This window comes from Micropterus salmoides, unplaced genomic scaffold, assembly GCF_014851395.1.
Source record: "Micropterus salmoides isolate LMB-PRFRI ecotype aquatic unplaced genomic scaffold, ASM1485139v1 Ms_hic_scaffold_7, whole genome shotgun sequence".
NCBI classification, from domain to species: Eukaryota; Metazoa; Chordata; class Actinopteri; order Centrarchiformes; family Centrarchidae; genus Micropterus; species Micropterus salmoides.
In genome coordinates this window covers 19,189,810-19,217,452 of record NW_024044459.1, presented here as the reverse complement: position 1 = coordinate 19,217,452, position 27,643 = coordinate 19,189,810, and the positions used below count along the sequence as shown (strand labels likewise).

At 40.5% G+C, this 27,643-nt stretch overlaps 3 protein-coding genes across 9 annotated transcripts in view; all 3 read right to left on the bottom strand.

The window, feature by feature from the left end:
* The window catches only part of sh2b3 (SH2B adaptor protein 3), a 52,160-nt gene extending 48,146 nt beyond the window's left edge, over nucleotides 1-4,014 (bottom strand). For both annotated transcript variants that reach the window (XM_038702834.1, XM_038702835.1), the window contains exon 1: nucleotides 3,706-4,014. The gene's annotated coding sequence lies outside the window, so the exon portion shown is untranslated. The remainder of the gene's footprint in view (nucleotides 1-3,705) is intronic.
* A 2,226-nt stretch (nucleotides 4,015-6,240) lies between these two features.
* On the bottom strand, nucleotides 6,241-11,682 carry pheta1 (PH domain containing endocytic trafficking adaptor 1). 3 transcript variants are annotated; one of them, XM_038704156.1, is made up of 3 exons: nucleotides 11,531-11,682; nucleotides 10,910-11,025; nucleotides 6,241-9,338 (listed from the first exon to the last, which is right to left on the bottom strand). In XM_038704156.1, the coding sequence occupies exon 3, from the start codon at nucleotides 9,304-9,306 to the stop codon at nucleotides 8,407-8,409; it is 900 nt and encodes a 299-aa protein (XP_038560084.1). In that variant the 5' UTR covers nucleotides 9,307-9,338; nucleotides 10,910-11,025; nucleotides 11,531-11,682; the 3' UTR covers nucleotides 6,241-8,406. The 3 variants fall into 3 exon arrangements, with proteins under 3 accessions (XP_038560084.1, XP_038560086.1, XP_038560085.1); XM_038704158.1 differs by having other exon boundaries at nucleotides 10,918-11,025; XM_038704157.1 differs by lacking the exon at nucleotides 11,531-11,682 and having other exon boundaries at nucleotides 10,910-11,512.
* A 2,011-nt stretch (nucleotides 11,683-13,693) lies between these two features.
* prr16 (proline rich 16) lies at nucleotides 13,694-26,772 on the bottom strand. 4 transcript variants are annotated; one of them, XM_038704408.1, is made up of 4 exons: nucleotides 25,981-26,772; nucleotides 20,585-21,668; nucleotides 19,774-19,841; nucleotides 13,694-15,710 (listed from the first exon to the last, which is right to left on the bottom strand). In XM_038704408.1, exons 1-2 carry the CDS (start codon nucleotides 26,113-26,115, stop codon nucleotides 20,799-20,801), a joined length of 1,005 nt encoding a protein of 334 aa, XP_038560336.1. In that variant the 5' UTR covers nucleotides 26,116-26,772; the 3' UTR covers nucleotides 13,694-15,710; nucleotides 19,774-19,841; nucleotides 20,585-20,798. The 4 variants fall into 4 exon arrangements, with proteins under 4 accessions (XP_038560336.1, XP_038560337.1, XP_038560334.1 ...); XM_038704409.1 differs by having other exon boundaries at nucleotides 19,774-19,838; XM_038704410.1 differs by lacking the exon at nucleotides 13,694-15,710 and adding an exon at nucleotides 17,019-17,777.
* Between the last annotated feature and the right edge of the window lie 871 nt (nucleotides 26,773-27,643).

Here is a 27,643-nt window from a genome sequence, read left to right as displayed (position 1 = left end):
TTTTCTTAATTATCCGATTGTTTGGTCTATGATTGTCAGTTTGCTTGTTTTGTCTGACCGACAGCCCCAAAGCTAAAGAGTTTTAATTTAGTGCCACATTTGACAAAGAAAAGGAACGAATCTTCACATTTGAGAAGCTGGAACTGGAAAATATTTGGCATGTTTGTTTGGAAAAAATGACCAAAACAATTAGTCGCTGATGTAATTTCATCGTCTGATCCATTAATATACTACTCATTGCAGCTCTGTACGTATGCATTTGTGAAACCTGGAGAAGCTTCTCATGAATTAAAAGCAAACATTCAGGGTGTTTCTTTTGCAAGTTTGACTGGGCAGCTTTAAAAAAAAAAAAAAAAAAAAAAAAAAAAAAAAACTCTCGACCCCATCCTACATCCTCACTGTGTACACATACACACGCACACAGAAATCCATTCATCTATTTCAACTACAGAACCTACAAGCAAACACATTTTAAGCGACATCCTCATACTGCTGCAGCTACGTCTGGCCTATAATCAACATTCTTTCTACAACAAGAACAGGGGCGCATTGGGGTAAACACACGCAAATACACAGTCTGTAATTATTGCTGTTTTGAAAAGAAAAACACAGGAATGCATGTCTGCACACCCCCCAAACGCTTGCACACACACGCAAAGAACTTAACCCTACTGTATGCCTCGTGCGTATGTGTGTTTGTGGTGAGAATCCACCATTAAGTCTGAGATTTTTAGGCTTAGCTGTTTGGGTGGCCAAGTGCTATGCGAGTCACGTCACACATACAGCACACTCACAAACTGCTAAAAAACATCTTACGTTGCAAAAGGTTCCTATTGATTCCCCCTGCCATTTTCTTCACTAATTTGTGTCTTCCGTCTTTGTCTGTAATTCCTCCTTTTGCAGATTCCTACTTTTGTCAAGCTGCCAAATTTACCTCCCACAGTGAATCCACGGCTGACAGCTGAGGTGGCAGAATTCATTGCTTTCTTCACTTCTTCCACAACAGCACATGCGCATACATGTTCATCAATACTGCAAAATGCTTCAAAAACATTGCAAAGATGACTACTATAATGTCTGAATTCCAGGATGTTACAGTCTTTTCTTTAAAGGAAAGATGTCTCAGACAGCAAGCAAGACAATACTGTGATGTGGTGAATAAAATCCCCATCCAAACAATCATGTCATGTTATTATAATTACGGGGAAGTCCAAGATTTTCCAGCACTGAAAATTTAAATCAGAATTACTATCATAACTCATGATATCCAGATGGCCATCAGACCTGAAGATCATACATGATTTGTCAATATTGTGTGTTAGAGTCTTTAAATCTTTAGCTTTTACTGTATTTCTACACATTTATACAGGCAGGGCAGAACCCTTGTCAATACCACACACAGCAAGAGTGAAGTGAAGACAGCAAGAACATTCCCAAACTTTCCAAAACCATGGAAGTCTGTAGGAAAGTAAAAGCTTTTTCTGAAATTCATCACAAACATGTACAACCGTACAGCCCAATCAGGGATCTGGCCCGGCAATGAACCTTTAAATTACAGGCAACACTTCGTCTGTGGCTGACAGAGTTAGACCTGTCTGCCATGAAAAATATTATGTACAGGATAAGAGGTCTTACTTCCCAACTCTAGAGGCAGGTTGTTGTTTTTTTTGTCTTTTGTGCATCAATGACTCAAAGTGTTAAAATGGTCATATGTACATGACTGAATCAGCAAGGAATGCCAACCTCAGCCTGTTGCTGGGATTACTGCAGGAGGTAAATATGTACGTTACAAAATGTTTTTTCACACACCTTAGATGATACACATTTTTAAAGGCCAGGCAATATGACACAGCTTGTATCCCTGGTAATTATATGTAAGCGACAGGTGAGCGACACGACATTATCTGTCAATTGATTTTTCAATATAATGTACTATATGCCAATACATGCATGGCCCACCCAAGTTTAGCACTGGCTGCCCAAGTGTACTTTGACACATTTTATCAAACAGCAGTGGTTCATAAGTTTAGTTTATGATATACTTGTGAACTGACAATGCTCTGGCTCTCTCAGAGTTAATGAGGCCTGTTATGTTACAGTGAGGGAAACTGGCTGGCAGGTGGAGGAAGCCTACCCAAGTATATTTTCGACCTTGGATTGACCCTGTGCATGGATATTGTAATATAAAGGCAGTGGTGGTGGAAGAATATCCCTAGATTAGTAAAAGTAGTAATACTAAAGTGTAAAAATACTTAGTTACAAGTAAAAGTCCTGCATTCAAGGTATTACCAGCAAAATGTACTTTAGGCATCAAAGGTCAGCACATTTTAGAGTGTTACATAATACATTATTGTATGTATTGGCATGTAAGGAGCATTTTGATGTTGTAGCTGGAGGAGGTGGGGTAAATTTTAACTACTTTATATACTGTGATGGTTTGATCTATAACAATGCATTATGTGTTGAGCATATCTTTGTATAGGAAAACTTGTGCAAAATAACTAGTAAGTAAGTTGTCAAATAAATGTACTTAAGTAAAAAGTATAATGTCTCCCTCTGAAGTGTACTGGAGTAGAAGTATGAAGTGGCATAAGCAGGAAATACTTAAGTAAAGTCCCTCAAAATTCTATTTAAGTACAATACATGAATGTATTTGGTTACTTTCCACCACTGTATTACAAATTTTAGGATTAAATATTCTACTATTTGCATCAGAAAAGTTTGCGAACCACCTCAAATACACACCTGTTGCTTCAGAGTTTATAAGCTCACAGACAGAGAGGGCACCTTTAACTTTGAAGGAACATCCTCTTGTACACAAACCTGCATTCACACACACGCACGACATGAATTGAAGTGAATCCCCTCCAAGATACACACACACACACACACACACACACACACACACAAATTACTGGTTTTGATTTACTGCTACTTATCATTGGATTGTGAAACCAAGCGGCTGCTACCCACAGTTGCTGTTCCCCATCCAGCAGTCATGAGGGGTGACCGCTGAACCTGAGCCCTTGCTCACGGTCGAGCCAACACACAATAAAATGACGTCTGTCGCAAACAACAATAAAGTTCACCTTTCAAGTGCACACTATTAAATGTATTCGCTATTTATAGTATGAAGTGCTGGACAGTTAAACGACTTTCTTTTAAGTCTGACTCCATGTTGGGCCCATTAACACGGATTACAATGAAGTCACGTAAGGTTTTATATTGCGACATCACCATGGCGACCACCAGGGATAGATTTGCGCCAAATATTGTTTTAAAAAAGTCACAGAAACACACAATACACTAAAGCTACTACTTCCAAAAGCACGTGTTGTGTACATCTTTTGTGCCAAGTATGATGCCATGCCAAGAGGCTAAAAGAAAGAAAACCCAAGACAGGACTCTTACTTTTAAACAGACTAAAACTTTACTTTTTGGCCAAAAAGTCTGCACCAGTACCACCGGCCCTGAGCCGGAGAGAGGCAATGCCCTTTAAATTTCACACAAACACATTTTCCGACGATTATTAGTGAAGAAAGAAATTAAACTTCGGACGGAAGCCGTGTCCACATTACTGCTGCGATTCTTCATTGAGGAATAATCCTCCCCATGTGGTAACATTAAGAGTTTATTGATGTTAAAAGCACTTGAAGACAACAAGGTAAGGTAACACACGCTGACAGGAGTTAACAACATACTCACGTTCTCCGTTATCTCGGATGGGCACCCACCGCAGCACGACGACAAACCAACAAGTTGGACTTCGCATAACGGAAATGTGTTGAGAAGCGTCTAAAGTAACGTTAACTCAAAGCGACGTCGGCGGTGAGTAACAGAAACTAGACATCATTCAGAGGAGAAGCAGCTCGCTCGCTTTCTCTCTCATTGTGAGTACACGCGACGGTTCACTCCGCAACAACAAAAAAAAGAGGAAAGAAAAGTTTCAGCCACGAACTTGACGCGAAAAAAACTGGCGACTCCTCATTTCCGCTGTCAAAAAAATGTGTCGCGGTCCGGCTACGTCAAGTCGGAGGAAGCTCACAACAGCCCTTCCGATTCGGGTTTTTCAAGATAAGACACTTGCCAAGCGGCACCAATAACCCTGGGCAAAAACGAGGAAGTATTTAGATGGTAATACCACAGTGGTGGACAGTTACAAAGAACATTTACTCAAGTACTTAAGTACAAATTAGAGGTACTTGTACTTTACTTGAGTACTTTCTTTTGATGCCACTTTCTACTTCTACTCTGCTACATCTCAGAGGGCGACATTGTACTTTTTACTTCACTACATTTTTATCACAGCTTCAGTTACTGGTTACTTTACAAAGTAAGATTTTTACATATGAAGAGTTTATAAAATCTGATGTTTATACAAGTACACGATTGGTTATTGACAGAAATTTAATTGGCAACTATTTTGATGATCGTTTTTAAATTCTGTTTGTCAAGTCGGTAACCCCTGACAAACATAACCATAGGCCTACTAGTAGTATAGCCTAATTTTTACTGAAGATGTATTTTTTAAAGCAGGTACTTTTGTAATGTGACTTAAGTAGAAATTTAAATTGAAGACTTCTACTTTTAGTGGAGTAACATTCAACAAGGGTATCTGTACTTTTGCTCAAATACAGGATTTGTGTACTTTGTCCACTGCTGCAATACCTTAATGCTCTGTTTGTTTAATCTCTCTCTTCCTAAATTTTTTTTATGATCGTTAATTTATCATTAATCATAAATCTCTATTTCTATCTATTGTCGTCTCTCTCCGTGTATTACAATCACTAGAACCTTTAACCATATACCTGTACTCAAGACTTGAAATTGTGCATACATAGCTATTTATTTTTTCATAGAGAGGCTGTTTTGAAAACATAATGTGTGCCTAATCTAATACATTATCTGGGCAGTATTTTGTGTGTGTGTTATGTGTACCTTACTATACAGAGGGCTGTAAATAGTAATATTGCATTCCAAGAAGCTTATTTAGCCTAATTTACTTAATAAGTGATTATTTTAATGGTCATCATACAGTTGATCTAACACCTCTCTAAAACAGTTTCAACAATTATAACCTTAATAAAAGTAGGATGTATTGCAGGACTGTTGTATTAGACTGTATTAATTTTTGACTACCGTCGTGTTGGAAATTACTTAAACATGGACTTTTATGTTGAAATTATCGGAAAGTATCTTCCCTTCTGCAGCTTCGTGCCGCCTGCAGCCTCCAGGTCAAGTACGGTATGTGCACGATGCAGAAACTACCATGAAGTATTCTCAGATATAGTAAATTTGGTTTGGTTTACTGTAATTTGTCTGTCAGTCACTGCTTTAACAAGTTATATCATTACATTATTATCGTACATTATTCGAATGATATAGCCTAAACTCTTTTTACATTAACTCCTTAAACTGATGGAAAACCACAAAAAAAACGAGGTTTAATAAGAGCATTTTCTATGTAGTGGTTTGACACTGCTGCCAGTGTAACTCAATATACTAACGACGACCTAAAGCCTCACATTTATCTATATTTCCGATTGTTCAATTGAGGATAACGACGGTTTACCAAGTTCTTACTACATGAAATATAACGTTAATAGGGGAAGTTAAAGCACGCAGTCTATCCGGGTTGAAGTTTATTTTTTCTTCTCTGGGGACTTAAAATCCTGCCGGTTTATGTCATTAGACGGTGATTGCATTCACCTGTCCCGCCAGGTGCAACGTAAGCCTACTGATTGATTTCCCTGAAGTCAAGGGTGAAAGACTACTGTTTAAAGTTGTTTCACAGCGACACCTGGTGAGAGAAGAGGCGAACAGCTCCAAGAATGCGTGTGTCTGTGTTTCATGTATATTCCGGTGGGGACTTGAACCTGACACACACTAACCCATAGGAACTCCTGTCACAGTAGGTACAAAGATTCAGGTCCCCACGGGTAGAGACTGCTTTTTGAGGGTTAAGACTTGGTTTTAGGGTTCAGGTTATAATTAGGTTAAAGTTAGGGTAAGGGGCAATGCGATGTCCCCACAGGAATAGTGGAACAAACGCATGTGTGGGTAGTTTCTTCAGGCCAGCCCTGGCCTTGCATGAATTCATGGGAGCCATCAAACTGTACTTGTGTCTAAAAATAATGAAAAGCATCTCATGCATGAACCAGCGGCCATAGTGATGGCTAAAACATGTCTTCCTGCAACTTTCAACAAAAACTTCAACAACTTCAATGTCACAGAAAAATACACAGTCCACAACATAACATATTTATTGAGTGGTTTGCAGCAAATACTTAGTTAACAAACATCTTATCAGGGTACCATATCTGGACAAGGTGTTAAATATTATTGGTTATTTAAAATAATACTCTTATTGCATACCATAACGCTGAAAAGGTGTACAACAATTATGGAAGTCAATCAGGGAAAAAAATTATTATTGTGCATTTAGTTTACATTCTTCATTTGGCACTCCTAAATAAAGATAGATACTATTATTATTTATAAGGTTAATTTGACACATTCACAGATTCCTTTAAATGCTATTGTACAATAAAAAACCGAGCACTGACATCTGTAATGACAATAATGCTATTCTGGAGTTTATTAAAATGGACACTACAACAATAATTTTAGATTTAAAAAAAAGAATACCATGTCAATATTTTTTTAAAAACCAAACAAAATCACTGTGCCACTCATTCCACATTGCTGTTTCTGTACAAGCCAATTGTATAACAGAAATGATAGTGCTGTGCATTGATGCAGACTGAAGGAACTGAGCCATTGTCAAAATGTGATTGCACCGAGATGAGCCTTTGCCAAGAAAGAATACTGGCGGTACAGTCACAAAAGCAGGAAAGGAAACTCCCATCACTGAAGTCTTATGGTAGTGGCTGCAAGTGCAATAATGGCGTTATAATGATAACATAAGGCACATATGAAACAAAAATATAAACATGTGATTGAATATAGAAACAGTATGAGCAGTAATTATTAAAGGCCCCGTTTTTCCGACTGCTGGTGTTAATTTCCAGTATGGAATAGTAATTATTTCTATACAAAGCAAGAGGTTAGATGTTCCTACACAGTACAGGCCTCTAACAAAAGTTACACTCAGTAACATTCAGGTAAATCAGCTGCAACAAACAAAACCAATAGTATGATCAAATTAAGATGACAGGATTGTATAATATGAAATGATCAAAGAATTACAATTGTAAAGTCCTGTAAGTTCAATGCTAAAGCTGCTTTTGTGAAATGTGAGAGTCAAAAGAGAAGTAAGTGACAAGTGTTCTCATGACACAGCATCATCTGGCCGCTGGCTAACAAGGGCTAAAAATACCATTGCGTTGCTCTGAGCGAGACATCCAGCTCCCACCACTGTCCCCAGTGACTGTCGAGAGGATGCTCTGACCTCAGTAACCACTAGGCCTCTCGGGTGAGACGTGTCCCGGCGGGAGTATGGAGGAGAATTCTGGACTAGTTTTCCCCAACACCACTTTCTTGTCCCGAGACTTATCCTCGTTTCTCTACGAGTCACTATATTAAAGCGACCTTAGAGTTTAAAGTGGTTTGAAGTTACAGAAAGCTTTAAATGCTGATTTAAAAAAAAAAAAATATATATATATATATATATATTTTATTAAACTGGTTAATTGTACAGGTGCCCTTCCTATTGGGATGTACGTGAATTATTTGTTTCGTCACCAAGTGAGGAAAGCTCGGACAAGAGCTGCAGGATTTTCTGTTACCATCACCAATGTACGCCCTGGTTGACGTTTCACTATTGTAACCTGATCCATGTGGATTTCTTTTGTTTTGCATTTACATCAGTAACATCCATCCTGGCTTTCCCCGTGTTTTCAGAAAAAGACTGTGGTGATTTTGAGCAGTAATATGTTTTGTTATTTTCCACATGCTAAGCGCAGTAGATTGCATGTATACCTACAGGATAAACATGATTTTAGATCAAGGTTCCTACCAACTGATCCCAAAACAAGTATATTTGGAAGCTAGGAAGGCAGAGAAAGCATTGGCAACATTATATTAGAAGAACAGCAAGTCTTTGTGAATTGTATCTACTACAATATAAACTGATGATTGTAATAAATGATTACCATTTTAAATACCGTATTCTTAACATTCTTAACAATTGTCATTGGCAAATGACACTCAGCAAAACTGTGGAAAAGAGCATATTTTGATTTTAAAATTTCTTGGAATGTACAGTGGGTAGTGTTTAAGACTGATTCCCCTGTGCCAGACAAGATCTGGAATCAATCAGTTATTTTATTTTTTTGATGATAAGACTGAAAGTTTTCTTGCCTTTTTTTCCAATTGAGAAGGCTGTAAATACTGCGGTATGTTCAGGAAGGAATGATAAAACAAAAATGATCCACCTCCATTAGTTTACTTGCTCTGCAGCCACTGTAGCCTCAGTTCCTCCACCTCTCTGCCGTACCATTCATGGAGTTTGGAGAAGCAGCCAGTGCCAGGCGAGACGGGGCTTTCAAGAGATGCTCCTCTTCTCCTGGGTGGCACTGGTGGAGCCCTCATCCCATCAGCCCCGTAACCAATCACAGTGTTATACCCGGAGTCTGCACAGCCATCCCAGGCCACGCAGGAAGACGCTGCCTCAACGAAGCCATTAACCAAGGCGACTGGTTGTTTACTCCACGCAACTCCATTCTCCTTGGAACACTCCTCCTCAATCCTAACCTCTTCCTGAAGGCTCTTTTGGGCAGAGGAGGGGACTGACACGAGAGGAGCGCTTGAGGTTGATGAAAAGGACGATAAAGATGACGAAGAAGAGGATGCTCCAGACCTGGACCGTGCCACCTGGTGTCGCCGGTAGGACTTTGGCCTGACCTGCAGGCCTCCAACTCCAACCCCGACGTAGCCCCCTCCTGCAGCCTCCTGGATCTCCTCCAATTGCCTCTCCAGCTCCCTCACCACCAGCCTCATGTAGTCAAAGCTGGCCCTTGACAGAGCTTTCACCCATGACTCCATGGCTGCCTGGTTCTCAGCAGCCATCTTGTACACCCGCGCTTTGGCACAGTCAAATTTGACGGCGAAGGCGAACTCCTCAGCTGACTCGCACAGTTCCACGGTGCACCCTTCAAGGACGATGACACCGATAGGCTCTCGGCTGTCACGCTCCTCGAAGTAGAAGAGCATGTTACCCTTCAGGACAAACCAGCGCCGGTGATAAGCCGTGTTGCGCTCGCCCTTTTTGAACAGGAAGCCTGTCTTGTCGGGCGGTGAGTCACAGGTGGCGTAGTGCGCCACGCTGCGTTCATTCAGCTTCATCTTCTCCCCTCCTCCGTAGACTGTTTATTTACCTAAAGAACAGTATAAAGACAGAGGTCATCCCCAAGGTTAAACTGATTAGTCCTTATAAAAAGGGTGCAGCAGCATTCTCCTTCCAGTATGCTCATTAGTCGCTCTCTCTGCTTTAAGTCGTGCTAAACTGTTTGCTGTAGAAAAACCTGCAGACCCTTTGCTCTCTGGGCTACACGACTGTATAGTTTTACTTTATTGACATGGTGATACAGTATCAATAAGGATGTGAGATGTTTTATGATCAGTGGGCAAATTGTCTGTTTGCTCTTACCATGTTAAAAAGGTGTTCAGAGAAGGATCAGGTGTTTTAAAAACAAAACAAAAGACTGATTTAGTGACTTGCTAACAGGACTTCAAACTTCACTTTCTGGTCTCCTCCCCGCTAAGCCATCTGGCCAGCCATCAGGGCAGTGCTAACATTGTACTTTTACTTTTATTTTACCTATGAAAGTGTGCAGCCATAATCTCAGGCATAGTGGTGCCAAAGTAAAATTATAGTATAAAACAGAAGAAATACTGGATAGACTTGGCCCACTGCAAATGTTGTTAAAAAGCTAACTTATAAAGTGTTATTAAAAGTGTTGTGGTGTTAAGCTATGAAAATCACATGTTCAGCTGTAAATTAGGACTCAGACCTTCCCCTCTGTGTAAACAACAACTAATCCAATTTGAATCTGTTGAGTAAAAGGCTGCAGCGCTTGTAGAAGCAGCAGCCGGTAGCTCCTTCAAACTTCGCTACACTTGTTTTTAACTGTTACCTCTGACAGAAATACAGTCATTGGAAGATGAAGACAGGGTTTTTGGATTATAGATCCACCACGATCCACCCGGCCCAAACAACCGGACCAGGCGCCACGGCGGGAGGCGGTGATCGCTCAGAGAGGAGGAGCCATGCTGGCCCAGCTTGGACTTAATTCTGCTCCTAAAGAGCGGTTCTGGACAAAATGGGACTCATATTGACTGTTGTGCCCACATCGTTAAAGAGACCTGCCACATCAACATCCCAGATCAAGCACTGGGCAAGTGGTCCATGTTCCGAGCTGTCAGCGCAAGACTCCAGCAAGATGAGAGGAGGTGGACCAGACTCTGTGTTTTACATCGATGATACTTGGTGCACAAACGCAGTCAAGATGGACTCTGTTTCCCAAATGTCAGACTGTTTATTGTGAAGATCAAACTTTTATATTATCATCTGGTTGCTGCTGTTTACATTCACCCCAGATGATACGTGTATGTATATAAATAACTGTATGTTATTTATATATTACCATATTTTAATATAGGCCTACACTTAATTATATGTTGTGTGTGTGTGTGTGTGTGTGTGTCTAGCATGAAGGAACTACAAATTTCGTTTCGTTATGCAGCCTTGTGCTGTATAATGACTAATAAACAACCCTGTACCTTGTACACTGGTATAACTTTATCCACCACCCTAATTATGCTCAACTATTTTGTTTGTGTTGTAGCTTTTACAGTTGGTGTTATTGCTGCAAGCACAAGTGATACTTGCAGTCTGCCTGGACAAAATGCTGTCACTAAACTACACATTTAAAGTTGTTTTACTTACGTGTTTATCTCACATCCAGCTGACATCCACCACCGTCCTGCCACCACATCTGGAGCTAATAACTTAACATGTCTCCCATCTCCTTTTGTCTTTTTTTCTGCCTCTCCAAAAGCAGGCTGGAGGAGAGAAATAAGTTACACACCTATCATTATTTTAGCGCCACAGTTGCCACATCAAACGATCGACAAGATTGTAGTTTTGCTGGTTCTTCGACTTCAGAGGAAGATGATCATGTAACTTAACGCATTAGCTGGTTTTCCCCCAACCAAAACCTCTGCCAGCTAATCGTGTCTGGACGAGTGATTCAGTCTCGAGCGGTGCTGGCTGTTTGCTTTGTGGGGTTGGTCACAAGCTTTTGACTCATCAGCACTTTGCAGGACTTCATCTACAGTGTCCGTGACACTGGGACACAAACCACAAACGAGCTGTTGTCTGAAAGCAAATCTGTCTGTGCCAGCTAGTTTAACGCATTTAGCCGCGTTGGTGAATACAAGCGGGGCATCCAGCGTCAGCATATTCAGTGCACCAACCCGCAGAGTACTAGCTAGCGCTACAGTTACACACTACCTTAAACTCACACTTTGTGACAGTGTTATATTAACTAGGTAAGCGTCTTATTACCTGCAGATAACGACGCCTCCTCCTCAGGCAAGATAACCCCGCTGTTTGTTTATTCTTTCCTTAATCTTTTCCTTCGTTCTTTTTTCTTCCCTGTCACGTGACCCACGGGGAGGAAACAGGCTGTGTGTTACGCGGCCAGCTTGACTGGGCGGGGTCATCATTAAGCCTTTCCTGTCGCTCCGGTGAAACGGTTGCCATCCGGATGAACGGTAACTTAAAACAAGCGCACCCCGTCTTCGCCCGTAAATAAAAAGGTGGAAAGGTGGCACTTAACAGCTGCTGCACCTGCACGGATGCTTCTCTGATAAAACCAATGCGGATTATTGTTAGATATATATTAAATACCCTAACATAATGTATTTTACTTGAGGGATAGTTGTGGAACTGAAACGATGAACCAATTCAATTAATCTGCAAATATCCGTCTTTTTTTTAAAGCAGAAATGGCAAACATGTTCTGGTTTCAGCCTCTTAAATGGGCTTTCTTTGTCTTATGTGATTGTAAACTGAATATTTTGGGAGTTTCTGACATTTGATAGACCAAAGGACTTATCAGTTAATCAAATAAACAATTAATAGATCGTGAAAAGAACTCTCAGCTGCAGCCCTGAAAATCACCTCAATGTACAAATACTCAGTTGCTGATAATTTATTACTTAAAACAAGTGTATAATTATATTATACCACTGGGGTGTTATTACTGATGTATTAATATGTACGCAGCATTTCAGTGATTCAGCTGGTTTAGGAAAACCTAACTAGAACTATTTACTGTGGAGTAGATTAATCCCCAACAATGCAGCATATCATAATAGACAACCTTATGTTTTGTATGCAAAATGTTGGTCTTTAACATAACTGTAGCTGTTGAAGTAAGTAGCAGAAAATGGAGATACTTAAGTACACTTGCCTCAAAACTGTACTTGAGCACAGTACTTCAGTTACATACCATAAGACCTTGAACAGATTGTTTGACGCAAATGTAATTGTTTGGAGTCTCCTTGATATTTCATCATGGAATGGATTATTGAATGGGCCTACACAGCACAGGCCCAGGGGCCCATGGACTCTAGAGACTCCGTTGAAGGCACTTGGAAGTCCGGATGTTGTCAAAGAGTCCTTGTGTTTTTTTCCATTAGTATTTCAATAATTGCTGATACAGAGTCTGATCTGATGTTGATTTTGAATACATAATTGGATATGTCTGACAGCAGAATAGCTCTGCTTTAACCTCACAGGTTTCCTACTGTACATTTATCATATGTTACAGTATCTTTATACAATATCTTTGTGTGAGTGTTAGTGAGGATCTGGTTTGGAGACAGCCTCTCTTCTTGTCCAGCATGAACAAAATAGTCCCAACCAATAACAGAACTTAAGAGTTAAAGTTAAACCTTCAAAATATGACAGAACAGCTTTGGCAAAATTGCGGCTGGACAAGAATACCAATAATAGTGCCGCCCACTGTGAAGTGGTTACAAACATTTAGCTTTTTTTCTTCAGCAATGACTTGCTTTTCATTCACAAAGCTGCAATCATCCACAGAGTGCAGCCACAGTGTTCCTCGACCATTTTACTTTGGGTTGGGTTAGTTAGTTAGCCTTGCTCAAGGGTACAAAGGCAGATAGTTAAACATGTACATTTCCCAGGCACATTTTCTTAGCAGATTTTCCCAGCTCATGGATATGAACTTGTGATGTTCTAGTCTAAAGACCGCCTCTCTTTACTCTAGGAGTTTAACTACAGCTGCCCTGTTCCTGTGACCCCGTCCTTCATTTTTAAGGCCTTCAGCTGCTGGCTTTGGCCGATGTTATAATGCGTATATGACCATAATAAGCCACTATGAATTCATCAGAATATCTTCTGGCGACAGCCAATAGCCTTTAGCGCCGCCAGCTTACTATCTCATCACACTAATCTTCAATTAACTGATATTTAATGTATTTTTCTTTCTGAAAGGTTTGCTCACACTGCTTTTTTGAAGTGTGATGCTCTGGCACTCGTTTGTTTCCTCTTTGACTCCTAGTTCACATTCATTCTCGTTCATTCAATTCTAAAAGATCAATTTGTAAGAGCACAGTTTATAATAAAGACATAAAAATCAACACTTCCCGTGTTTTAAGTTATAGTTCAGTCCATAAAATACACACAGACACACCAACATTAAGTGTAAAGTGTTTACTTCTCACAAGTTATTTTCCAACCATTTGTGGACACACAACAAAATACAGCTGACAGCTTTTTGAGACAATCCAATAACCTTTAAATCTGATTCTTGATTGATCCAGAGTTTGGTCATGATTTCAGTCTCTGTGTCCAGTGAGAACAAAGAGCTGGAGTTTACAAGTGTGGTGTCTCCAGTCTGAATGTGGAGAGAGAGAGGCTGTGTGTATCAAATAATGTTTGTTACTTTCCGGCATATGTTTGTCACCCTTTTATTGATCCAAAATGACCTATGAAAATGTGTACACACACACACACACACACACACACACACACACACACACACACACACACACACACACACACAGTAAATTCCCAGTTTCTTTACTTTTCATTTTGTCCTTGTAAAGCACATTGTAATGTCTGCAATACTGATTTGATTAAGATTTTTCTTCTGTTTGTACACTCTACAGCATATTTACCACGCCTGCCTAAAACATTTGCACAGTACTGTATTTAACTAAACCTTATTATTATTATTTAATGATCAATGAGTGATTGGCCTAAGCAATGTGATAAAACCCAGGACACTGGTCAGGTTTATAGTGGCTGCAGAAATAACCTGATGGACATCATATGAGGATGACAGCGAATCCTTCCTAACTCTGTATTATGGAGAGCAGAGCACCCTGCATGTTGTACCCACCAACAGACAGCCTCTCCACAGAAATGCATAGAAAAACACAGTGATGGCAGGACAAAGTGAAGATTCAGTCATGCATTCATTCAGCCCCATGCCTCCCGTCTGATAAAGCACAACTAGGTATTTGGTTTACGCCATTTTTTCTTCTCCACCTTATATTTTCTTTCTCACAATACAACCTATTCTGTAAGGTGTCTTGAAGTGATCATACTGGAGAATTTGTAGTTCATACATACAAACACTATCCTGTTGCTATATATATAAATTACTCATCCTGCTATGCCCTGCTGAAAAACACACACCTCGAGGGAATGTCAGCTCTCGTCAAAGTACCTCTCAGTCATCCAGCACAATATCAAAAATATCATCTCTTTAAATGTTAAAGTCTCTGTAGAAAAATGCCTGAAATATATAGATATCAAACATGTACATGTATATTTGTATACAAAGAAAATTTGATGCAAATTATTACTTCTTCAAGGATCCTTTAAAGCTGTAACTATGCCACTTTACTCTGTATGTTAGTATGAAAAAAAAACAAACAACTTGCATGGCACCAGTTGAGCACATAGATTTTGATGTACAAGGAACATAATGTCTGGACACAGATCAGTGACCACATCATTCATTTCAAATCATTAGTCTTTCCAAAAAAACAAAAACAAACAATGTGATTGTGCATATGGTACATACTGACACAATATTATTTTCTCCTTATCTGCAGTCCAGCAGAGCAGCGTTTATCTCACAGGCAGACCTGCCAGGCTCTCCAGACACAAACAATTACAATTCTTAAAAGGCAAATTCCATCGGTTGAGTGGAGCTATTGATTTCCATCTGAGTATGCACAGAGCAGACGTCTGTGTAGACATCAATCAAATACTGGCTGACATCATTTCACCCCATCTTGTACTTCTTTATTTAAACTTGCCTCTTTACTTTTGATGATAGGGTTTCAGCAGCGTTCTAATCTTTAATTCAACTATTTCTATGTAACAAAAAATATCACCTACACAACTACTGTATAAGGTCATCTATCTGTATGCACTTTCTTAAATTTCTCTTCCCCCACTTTCACAGTAACATTGCCCTGGCACAGCTGTGCCTGGGGGTTGTTAAGTGCTCAAAAGTCCAAGTAGGAATTTGTCCAGATGATCTCGTCTCCTGGTGGTTGAGAGCCATTAGCACTTTATGTAAAGGGTTAGGTTGATGCTGGGCCTCAGCTCTGGCTCCTCCCCTCCCTGATCAACCAGGGTCGATCAGTGCATGAAACAAGCATCCCTTCCACTTGTATCTCAAGCATCTCAATGGGCCCTGCAGAGGAAAAAGAGGAAACACATTCGTGTGAATATAACTGCAAAGAGGAGAGCCACTTGACACAGCGCCAACAGTCGCTTTGTTACAGAGCAAAATGAAAATATATCAAGGTGCCATTGCAGCACACACAAGCACCCAGACACACATATACAATTCATCGAAGTTAATAGGACTGAAGCGTCTGGCACATTATCCTCTATGGATTAAAAAGCCTGCCCTTTTGTGAAAAGACAATCGCATACCCTAGCTGGGTTTTTTTTCAGTGTTTCTTAATCAAGTCAGGAGTGGTTCAATGAGCAGAGGACCCCATCTGGGTCTTTGTGGCTCTTACGAATCTGATCCTGTTGTTGGGATATTGTGTACCTTCCATGCGTAAGGTGCAGCTGATGCCTCTAACTTTTAATGATCTCCAAAGCAGCGTGAAATCTTCCGATGAAGTTTGCGTCACCCTCAAAGCTTTCCAAGCCAATCTCAGGGCCTTCTTGCACACACATGGCTGCGTCATTCCACTTTCAAACACCTTTTAAACACATGCATGTGTATGTCTTTAACATTAATATGTATGCATATGAGTGTACGCACACATTTTTGACAAGGACACATACACATGCCCACTCACTTTCCCACATCATGCCTTTGTCTGAGTCACGGATAGAAGGACCAAGGTGAGCCAGTATCCATGCCCGATGTGCACCAGATTCACTTTTGAATGCTCTGATGTTTGGCAATGTAGGTCATGTTTATTTTGTAGTCTAATGAACTTTGCATACAGTATCTCAGACGTCACTGGCACGCAACACCACAATTTCATTTTGTTTAATGCTTTCCTCATACCATTTTCATAATGAAATGTAGATGTCAACTGAGGGAAACAAAAAATCAAAGTAAATGATGCATGCAGAATGGGGATGAGCAAATAGACAACTGTGTCTCTTGGCAGACTATCACCACCAACAATCAGACAGAGAAACTACAGCTATTTAATATTCACTGGCACAATGTGTCTCACTCTGACACATTTATTTAGTTTTATTGCACACTGTCCACTTGCCAGGTTGGAAAATGGGATGAAGACAATACAGTACAGTAGGTGCACTATAAGCACACATATGACTATTGTGTTAAATCAGAGTAACAGGTTTAAATTTACAAACGTAACAATCTAATGATTCAGCCCTATGAGATTTCTAATTAATTATGGAAGCGGCGGGTGAACTTAATAACCCGATGAAATTAGGTGTTGCATTAGTGACGTCAGTAGGTCGTGGGGTTGAAATCAAAAACACACAACCTTTCAATGGAGGAGCTGCTGTGTACAATCATTTATTAGCAGATGCATAGCAACCAGAAGTAGATTTCATCCATGGAAGGTCATTTGTGATTCAAGGTAAGAAGGTATGAAGGATGCAGAGGCCGCCTCGGCTCAGGAGCAACACAGTCAGTGAACTTTTTGATTAAGCGTACAAATGGAAAGGCTGCCAGAGGTGTTCGCTGCACAAAGTGTCAGATTTGTTTTAATAATAGATACCCCACCCACATGTATATAGAGATACATGTGCACAGGGAGATTGTTATGCATACAGCTGCTGCCGAGTGGGAGTGAAGCATTATCCAAGGGGAGAGGAAGAAAAAAATTAAGACAGAGAGAGACAGAGAGAGAGAGAGAGCGGGAGGTGGGCTATGAACTAGAGCTGTGAGCTGTAGGGAGTAGGTCAGTACAGTTGAGTCAGTCATGAATCATGATGGAGGCGGTGAAGATCCACCTCCTCCCTGCCCATTACAACTTTATTCTCAAGCCCGGAGCACTGGAGCTCAGATAGCCATTACAAAAAAAATACAAAAAAACAGTGAAAAACTCCTACACCCGTGGTCAGAGGAGCAGTGGTTTCTGTGTTACAGGAACAATCTGGTGGCAAGCCACGGATGTATCAAACAACGAACGATGAATCCATACAGGAGGGGTCCATCAGCTGGTCAGCCAGTGCAAATGTCAATACTGTTCTCACTTCCTGCCCTGGTTGCGGTTGCAACACACTCACGACCCTCTCCACAAATATTGGGTGGCTGGTCCATGTTTATAGTTATTCATGAAAAAAAAAAAGATCTTTATATGTCATTTAAAATACATTTTGAGAGCATAATGTGAGAATATAGAGGAGATTAAAGTAGGATACGACCTGACATTATAATGTGCAACAATACCCATTGTGAATAGGGCAATAGAGTATCAAACCTCAATACTTTTTTGGTACAGACCAAAATGTGTTGAGACACTATTTATTATTAGAGAACAAAAAAAAATGTTTTGTAGCAAAATATGTTTAATACTGTATTTCTTAAAGTCAATTATAAAAAACATAAAAAACTCAGGTATAATATCCGCACTAATATAATTTGCAAACGAAACCCTGCCCTAGTGAACTTCACCAATATCCACCAATGTCAATAGCTCAGGATGTGCACAAACACAAACATCTGTTAATCAAAGCTTTTCAAACAACTTTGCGTCCCTTCTCTGAGTTGTAGCCTGTGCAAGGTTTTTTTGCTTTATTGTTGAGTCACTTGCCATCTTACAGACAGCAGATTTAACTTTGTGGAATAGTACAGTAGAGAGCAAATACTTTTGATTAAAAACTAAAATAAAATCTCAGAAACACTTCAGTTTGGAAGAGTATACTTAAAAAGGGGATTATATTTTTACCTTTATCTTTCCAAAGAGTGTGCAAGGGCTCAAAAGTACCGGTGAAAAAAAAAGAAAAGAAAAGAACACAATGGGAAAGGAAAAGAAAACAAACAAACAAAGTAGAGATGCCTTAACTTTTTTGATATGTTCCCTTAATAGTACAAGTCCACTGTGTCATTTTCCTCGGTCCATTGAATTTGCATTAGATAGCAAGGCAACGCTACGGCAGCAAAAGCCCTTGTGAGCTGTGGCTACACTCCATTATGTGTGTGCCTGTGTGTGTGAGCATGCTGCTGCCAGACTCATTAAAATCCATTAATACAAGGTAAACACAGTGAATGCTCTGCACTGAGAGCAATCATCTTGAGGACAAATATGCATCCACATACTCAGTTACACAGCAGCAAACACAATACACCCAAATCAGTCTCTCTCCGTTTCCCCCCCCTCTCTTTCGCTCTCTCTGACCCGCACTTTCTCTCTCCCTTAGTGTCCTTACCCCCGACTCTTCCCTTCTTTCTTGTTTTTCTTATGGCTGAATATCCACTGATCCCTAATCCACACACTGATTTTAGATTTGTAAGGCCAGCGAGGTCATGCATTGCATTTAGTCATCAGAGTGGGCTATTTCATACCCTGATTTTCTCAGGCTTAATCTCCAAGCTTCCCACCCCCACAGCCCTTAACACACACACACACACACACACAAAAAAAAAATTATATATATATATATATATAAATTGTACTGTTTATATAACATCCTGCCCCCTAAGCACGTCTTTACCTTTCTGTGCCTTCCTTTCGTACTTTCCTTTATGTACTTTCTCTCTTTGTAAGCGTGGTCTCACTTTCTCTGTTTATCATAAAAATATGTGCAGCAGCAATTCAGAACTTTGTCAATGTTAATGTTGGTACAAAGGCTGTCTCAGGCAGTGCTGTTATCTCCTGTAGTCTAATCCGGCTAATTAAGGGCATCGCTGGGAGGAAGGTCCTACTATTCTCATCCAACTCCAGGGTGTACTGTCTCCCCAAGTCTGCCAAACTGACATGTGCTTTTACACGCAAACCTGCGCACACACACACACACACACACACACACACACATGCACACATGCACGCACGCTCAAACAAACATAGTCAGATTCCTTGACACTCACTTTGAGAATGATTTCAGACGTGTGCACATTTAATTTCGCACAAACGCAATGAACACAGGCTTTATTAAATATGCTTCTTAATAAAAGCTAATAAAGTGGAGACTACCAACTGCTCATAAAGGTATTATATTAATGCTGAATCATATTCCCTTAAGGAAATAAAGTCTAGCATTTTTTCTGTCTGATTCTCCCTACTCAAGAGCAAAACTGATTAGCTTACCGTCCACTTAGTCTTTTAGATATCACAGTGAGTGATAGTGAGGGTCTACACAAACGGGGGTTGACCTGCTAAAAAATTCACAATATTAGAAAATGAAATTCAAGATTTTTCAATTAAAATTAGCTAGAAAGCTAACAGTAGGCACAAATCAAAATGGCAGTTTAGTCACCTAAGACTTCTCACTCTCCTGCAGCCCACCATGTCACTCTCCTCTCATTTACTCTTTCACTCCTACAGTCTGACACGTCACCAAAATGAGACAAGAGGTGATGAAGGAAGAGGAAGTATGAACTCGCTTGTCTATCACTTAACCGTAATTGTCCATCTAGGCAGGCTTGTGTAAAGTATAGATGCCGCTGCCCGTCTGCGCTAACTTTTACCCTGTAACAGCCTTTGTTCAGAGTTACCTGCGATATGAAATCTGAGGGAACCGGGTTTTCTTGTTTCATCCAGAAGGACATGAATTAATTAGAGCCCTTCTCTGAAACAACTTCCTGAGTTTCAGACTTGTTAGCACCAAGAGCTTCCAGACATATACAGATACAATTTAGTTTATGACTTGTCAGCCGCCTTCTGTGAAATGTGTAAAGACTTTTAGTACATTTTTCAGTCAGTGCTCGCTATCTACAAACACACTCTGCGCACACACACGCCTGCACCCACAAATGTATACACCTATGAATATACAGTACAAAAACAAATAAACTTGTATGCAGACAGGCTCATATATATGCATCAGTGCACACATGCAAATTTTTCTTCCTCTCTCTCTCTTCCTGACAAACACACTCATACATTCACAAACACTCACCGCTTCTTCCTGATCTCTCTGTGTATGTCGCAGCGCCCATGGCGATGCCTTTCTCTCTGTTCCACTCACTTTATCCATCCATTTCTCTCCCAACCCTTCCTCCCTCTGTTTGGATAATCCAAAGTTCAACCGGAGTAGAAAGCGCTCATAAAGTAGAAAACACTATGAATGATTCAAGAATGTTTAAGTTGGACAGAACAAGGGGGTTTCGGCGTCAAACCGTGGTAGTTGTTGATTTGCGTAGGATTGTTTTCTGGGGCTTGAGGGAAGGCGGGTGATGAGGCACACAAGGTGGAAGAGTGTTCGCTGTCGGCGGGAAACTGTGGCTGACTGAGAGGCCACCGTTTTCCAACATTAGTTCATGAGAAAGAGCATGGGGAGGAGGAGGGGAGGAGGAGGAAGAGCAGCAATGCACTGGGCTCAGCCTCAAGTCGTTCAGCTCCGCCTGTAAGTGTAGTTCTGTGTCGTCTACATTGTATTGGAGGTCACAGTCTGGGCAATAGCCGTGGTACTGGACCTTCTCGCTGAAACGGACACGCTCCCTCTCACGAGACTCCCTGCCAGGAGCCTTGGGACATTTGTTCTTTTCATGGCGGAGAAGAGGCATGGGTCTGGGTAATGTAGGAACAAGACCCGACTCAGGGATTCCGCCGTCATTAGAAATGAAACACGGCGTGGAGGAGAATAAATCCCTGTTTGGTTTTAAAGGAAAAACCCCGCCATTCCTCATTAGAGACCCGGTAGCCTTGGATATATTCCCTGATAACACTAATGTTGGATGAGGCAGATTCTTAATGTTGTGATCCTCGGCTCTCGGCGGGGTAAGTCTGGGTGGTGGTAGGGGAGGGTGGGGTTTCTTGAGTACAGTCAGGACTGCAGGAGGGTTGACAGGGGCCGGGGCGATGGGCGCAGGTGGTTTGAAGATGCAGTCATCGGGGAAGAGCTTCATCTTCTCCAGGCTGGAAGCAGTGGTAGTGGTGGTGGAACTCGAGCTGGAGTTGAGCGTGTCTGTCTTAGAGCTGTCTGTCAGTCCGTCCTCCTCAAGTTGCAGGTCACAAGTCAGGGTGTCAATATCATGAACCACCTGGTGACAAGAAGAGGAAGAGTCACTCTGACAGCTGAGGTCAGGAATAATAAACAACGGCATGAGAGGAGGACATATCACCTATAACAATCTTAGCTAAAAATAACCCCACTATGACACTGGTAACTGGGAAAAGAATGATGTTCCAGGTAGAAAAAAAGCAAGTTGAAAAATATCTTCTTGTAAGCTGCTGATGTTCTTAATTGTATACAGTTGAAAGAAGATACACTTTGATTAAAAAGATTGACTAATAAGTTTTAAGATTGACTGAGATATCTCTATGACAACCACGCAAGGGAGAAAAAAAAATCACTACAATTTATGGGAACACCCATGAGCCTGCCAGACTCTGACCTAAGTGATATACTACAAAAATCCTATGCACCATCAGAACTGAGAGAAGCAGCAACACCAGCCGTATCCTGTGAGCCAAGATACAAACACATCAGCTTATAATCATTTATAATACAAAACCAGGGTTAGGAGTAAATAAAAAAAGTCATCTTCTACATATATCAAAAAAGTGCAGATGACAAAGACAAACACACTGAAACAAATGCTGAGAGAGGTAAGCTCCATTTCTTCTGCGTGTTTCTTAACAACAGCACAGGAAACAATTCATCATGGTATGAATTAATTCCAAGAAAGCAACCTTGGTGTGACAGAAAGGCAAAGAAATTTTTATATTTCACAAAAGGACATGCAAAATCCTATCCCAAATCCACTCTCCAAGTGGCACAATATGAAAGAGCAAACACTCTATCAGTTGCAGTGGTGCAATAACGTACACAGTGTGCCAAGGTGGAAAAGAATACTTGCACAGTGACATGGCCCAGTGAATAATCTTTGGGAAAGGAATAGGGCCAAGCAGAGAAACTATTTAAATATGTTAATGAATTTGCAACCTGTAACTGAAAGATCTTTGAACACAGTACACTGCAGACATGGACAATAAATAAAATAGCAACAGAGAGAAACAGCAGAAATGGTCTGCTCGGTGCAGTAGAAATGGATATAAATATATATTTTATCTCAGGACCCTCTTTATACAGTAGATATTTAGACATTGCTTGAAACTGTGGGGGGAGGGGGCTGAGTGGGAATAAATTTTTATAGAGTAGTTTGCATTGTGTATGTTTGAATGTATGAATGAATTTATAAATTATTGTCAATTTGAACTGAGGTTTGTATTATTTGCATTTGTTGTATTAGTGTTACTACTGCATATACCTGCCCAGGAACGGCAGATGTAACTTAGCTAGTAGATAAATCTGGTACGATACATCTCTTCTCCTTAGATGAATGGGTTTTTTTGTACATGGCCCCTGCCCCTGAAATACATGCAATAAAATAAAATAAACTAAAGGCAACTAGCAGTACTGGAAATAGTTGTATGGATGCAGCAGCACAAGCTGAGGTAAAACATAAAACATACATGGTACAGCCATGCATACATTCTAACTTTAAACAAAACATGCTGTACAACACATTGTTTCAGGACATGATGCTTAACTGTATTTGATGCAATATCCACCCCTCAATATGCACCAATATAAGGTCAACAGAGAGCTGACTAAACAACGAAAGACTGACATACAGTGCTATGGACAGGATACAGACAGCTCTGGTTATTATCTACTGTCCATTACATTTTGTCTACTTAAAGCAAGCACATGCACAGTTGTGCACATCCATGGACTTAGTTACCCTCCCATACATTTATGTCTGCTGGGCTGAGACAGCACCTGGAAGGACTGAAATTGCATGTGCACATTATGAACGTTGCCCAAGGAGCCATTAGTATAGGGCAGTGGTTCTCAAACTTTTTCTGTCCTGCACCCCCATCACAAGCTGAAAAAAGTTCATGCCTGCCCACTACACATAAATGGATTTAACGCTTATCAATTATTAACATTATTGGGGGAGCAACAACTAAAAAAAGAGGTACGTTGAATTTGATATTAAAAGAAATATAAGTTATTTCCTTACATAAATCGTGTTCATTCAACTTAGTTCTACTCCATATTTTTCCCCTGGTCATCCACGCCCCCCACTGAAGTGGCAACAAGCCCCCACAGGGGGCCCCGCCCCACAGTTTGAAAACCATTGGTATAGGGGATTACATTTAACAAACCAAACAGACATGGTTCATGTTTTTATTAATATTCATAAATTTTATTAATATTCATTAATAAAATGATCATGTTCAGCCAGGTCTATCCACAAACATTCCCTTTGGAGAAGAGTTTCTTCCCGGTTTTCTTTCCTTGGTAGAATTATTATTGCTTCGATGCCCAGAACTAAAGTGCAATGTTGGACATTTTATTACTAGCTGCCAGATTATTGAGGATCCAACACTCAGTGAGTCCAAAGAAAGTCTAATATAAGTTGAGCTGAGCTCGCCTTCATTCATAGTATCATAACTAAAAAACTGTTGAAAAACCCATAATAAAATCTCACCAGAAAGGAAAATGTTTTTTCCTTTACAGCATTCATGAAATAATTACGACAATGTGATTATGTTCATTTTCTGAATTGGTAATGCTCATCTCAGAGTACCCAGGAAATCAGCCCACTGTAAAACACTGTTGCTATCATCTAAGGGTTTGAAATGCGTGTCCGCACGGCAGCTTGATGAGAGAGAAATGAACGAGAGTGGTGAGGAGAGAAACAGAGAGCGAGAGAGTGAGACAGAAAGATTGAAGGCCAGGCCAGAGAAAGCAATGGCGCTAAACTCTCCATGCAGTCTTTAAATGGATAATTTGTTGGGACACGCACAAGAGGTAATACCAGTATCCCAGTGTGCAGCCTTTGCTGTAGGCCAGGCAGCTTCAGTGGCTGTGCCAAGCATCTGGGCAGGGTCACTCCTCAGAGCCAGGCTCGGTTCCAGCCCTGTCTGTGAGTTATAACAGATAACTGCATTTCAAATGGATTATACCCCAAACACCGGCTTTGATAGTAACACCCCCTCGAGGTATTTGTTTAGTGTGTGCGGTGTCAGAATAACTGATCCTCTACACAATTCACTGCAAGCAAAAAGAAAAGGAAAGAGGGCACATCACAAAAAAATCACAACAAACAAATTACAATGCTTTCTTGTTCTCGTTTATCTCTGCTGTGAGACATTGTAAACTGCTATAAAAACACAAAAGAAGTCTAATTCAGCTCAAGTTGCAAAAACAGAATAAGGGAAGCAGAGAGGCAGAAGGAGACAGATGCTATGTCGACTACCCATCCATAATGTAGGAACCAGAGGTTGTACGCAATAGTCTTTATTAGAATGACAGCCTGTCATGTTAGGGAGATGAAAGCTTCAGCTCAGCAGGCCGGACGGTGGGAGAGGAATACGGACAGAAAATCAGGCATGTGCAAGTTATTACAACTGACGTGGCATCATGGGATTCAGTGATTGACATTAGAGGAAACACTGATTTGAAACAAGCTCTGTAACACACAAATGACAGAAAATATGTCTCTGCATAGAGGCACTGCTAGATATTTCCATGAGAACTCCTTGCTGTAAATAAAAACATTATATATCTTTATGTAATCACTGAAAACTACCCCTGATTCCCATTCAGTGCCCCTGTCTCTGCATCATGCTTAAATCTGAATGGCCAATCAGACAGCTCTGAGAGTTTTGATCTCTAGCAAGGACTCTGTAGAGAGGAGGAGAAAGAAAGCAGGCTGACAACAAGAGATAAAGAAAGGATGAAGATGAGTGGCTGCGATAAATACAGGCATGTGGTAAAAAGATAACGAAAGACAAGGGAAGACGAAGATAAAGAACTATAGAGAGACACCACAAGAGATTGATAGAGATGAAAAGTGAAAAGAAAGGACAACTGCTCTATGTTTTGGCAGGAGATAATTTGCAGCAAACAACAGTCAGCATTAAGATGATGAAATGCAATGCAAAAGCGCCTTCCTGGTTGAACCAACTTGTCCATTAAATATTAATTGTGATTAAAATGTTCTCACTTTCATTAAAGCCAGTGAGTCAGGGCGAAGAAGCAATCCTGTCATTTCACACCCCACATCCTCCTGTGCCAAACGTCTGTCATGCTGGAGATAGTGATCACATACATTAGTGGGCAGAGGAGGTGCATGTTTGTGTGTGTGTGTGTGTGTGTGAGCGCGCGTGTTTGAGTGCGTGCGTGTGCAGTCATAGCCTTTTCCAGGCCCCAGTGAGGTGGATGTCAGCCTCCCATGTCCCCCCATGACAGGGATGCTTAAAGAGCAAGCCTGTAGAAATAACATAACACATGGTTAGGGCTTACAAGGCGTTGTGTGACGATTCCTCTCCATTTACCTCTTTGAGCTCTTTGGCTACATCCTTGAGGTCTCCCAGGATGGTTTCCAAATTCTCCACGATTGTCTTGATCTCCTTTTTCACTTTCACTTTGGAGACTACTCCTTCAGCCTCTGCATTTGGTGTCCCTGACATGCTTCAGTTTATGGCACAATCTATTTCGTGAAGGATCTAAAGTCAAATCCTTTGGTCGCCGCGCTGCTACTTTGCCAACGCATTATTTTAGTCCTCCGCTCCCGTCACTTTTGCTCCTACATCACGGCCAGGACGGAGCGAAGTGGCGTCGGGTAGCGTTCTGTATCTACCACTAGGCATGCGCAATAGAGCGTAACACAAAAAATGAGGGTTTTGTCAAAATATTGTATCATAGTGTCTGCGAAACGGCGTCCGCAGATTTGTGCTTCTTACACCTTCATGTCCAACAGCAAAACATGACGTGCCACGAATATCCTTCACGTCGAGAGAGCGCTAAATTCAACATTTTTGAGAAGAAGAAAAAATGTCCACAATGAATGCGTTGAAGGCGTGTTAGCTATAGTAAATAAAGAGAAGACCACAAAGAACAAGAAGTGTACAGGCAGTTATCCAACCCGTTACGCCGCCGGTCGTTATTGTTTGGGTCCATAATCCTCGGGCATCGACAAAATTGTAATACACTCCTCCTTTTTCCTCAAATATACGATTCTGATAATGATACAACCCTGGAAGCCGCCAGGTAAGGACACCCCAGAGGCACTTTCCTCCGAAAAACAACCCGTCAGTTTCATCTTGTCTCCATCGCAACCTCCTTGGAGAGTCTGAGTAACCAACGTCCGGGCGCAGAGGATGCTCTCTCTCTCTCTCTCTCTCTCTCTCTCTCTCTCTCTCTCTCTCTCTCTCTCTCTTTTATGTTTCTCTCATTTGATTTCAATTAGCTTTATTGTCATGAATGTTTAGGTAAACAATGTTACCAAAGCAGAAATTCACAACATTAGGCCTAGCCTATATATATATATATACTGAACAAAATTATAAACGCAACACTTTAGTTTTTGCCCCATTCATCATGAGATGAACTCAAAGATCTATGAGTTTCTCTATGCACACAAAAGGCCTTTCTCTCAAATATTGTTTACAAATCTGTCAAAATCTGTGTTAGTGAGCACTTCTCCTTTGCCGAGATAATCCATCCACCTCACAGGTGTGGCATATCAAGATGCTGATCAGACAGCATGGGTATTGCACAGGTGTGCCTTAGGCTGGCCACAATAAAAGGCCACTTGAAAACGTATATATCCTTAACAATAAAATTACATTTTAAAAACAAAAGAAGGAGAGAAAAAAACAAACAAAAACTAAAAAACAAAATAGCCTATAACTTATCTTGAAAATGCCTCGCTCTCATTTCATTTCAATGTGCTTTATTGGCATGAACATCAGAAGAACTTAAAGGATGATACAATTCAATAATGACATGAGAAAAAAAGAAGAAATACAATTCATTAAATAATTAAAATAAAATAAATAAAACAGTAAATATTTAGTGTGTGTAAGTGTGTAATTTCATGTTTAGAATAAAAAAAAGAAACAATATAATAATACAAAATCACAAGTAACAAATGTGAAAAGTAAAAACAAACAAACAAAAAGTGTATGGCAGACTAACTACGGCAGTCATGTGTTG

Coding starts and splice junctions, on each gene's coding strand:
- prr16 (XM_038704408.1), bottom strand. CDS start 26,115: ATGTCAGGGACACCAAATGCAGAGGCTGAAGGAGTAGTCTCCAAAGTG. Junction 21,669..25,980: donor TAGCCAAAGAGCTCAAAGAG/GTAAATGGAGAG, acceptor TCTTGTCACCAG/GTGGTTCATGATATTGACAC.
- pheta1 (XM_038704156.1), bottom strand. CDS start 9,306: ATGAAGCTGAATGAACGCAGCGTGGCGCACTACGCCACCTGTGACTCA.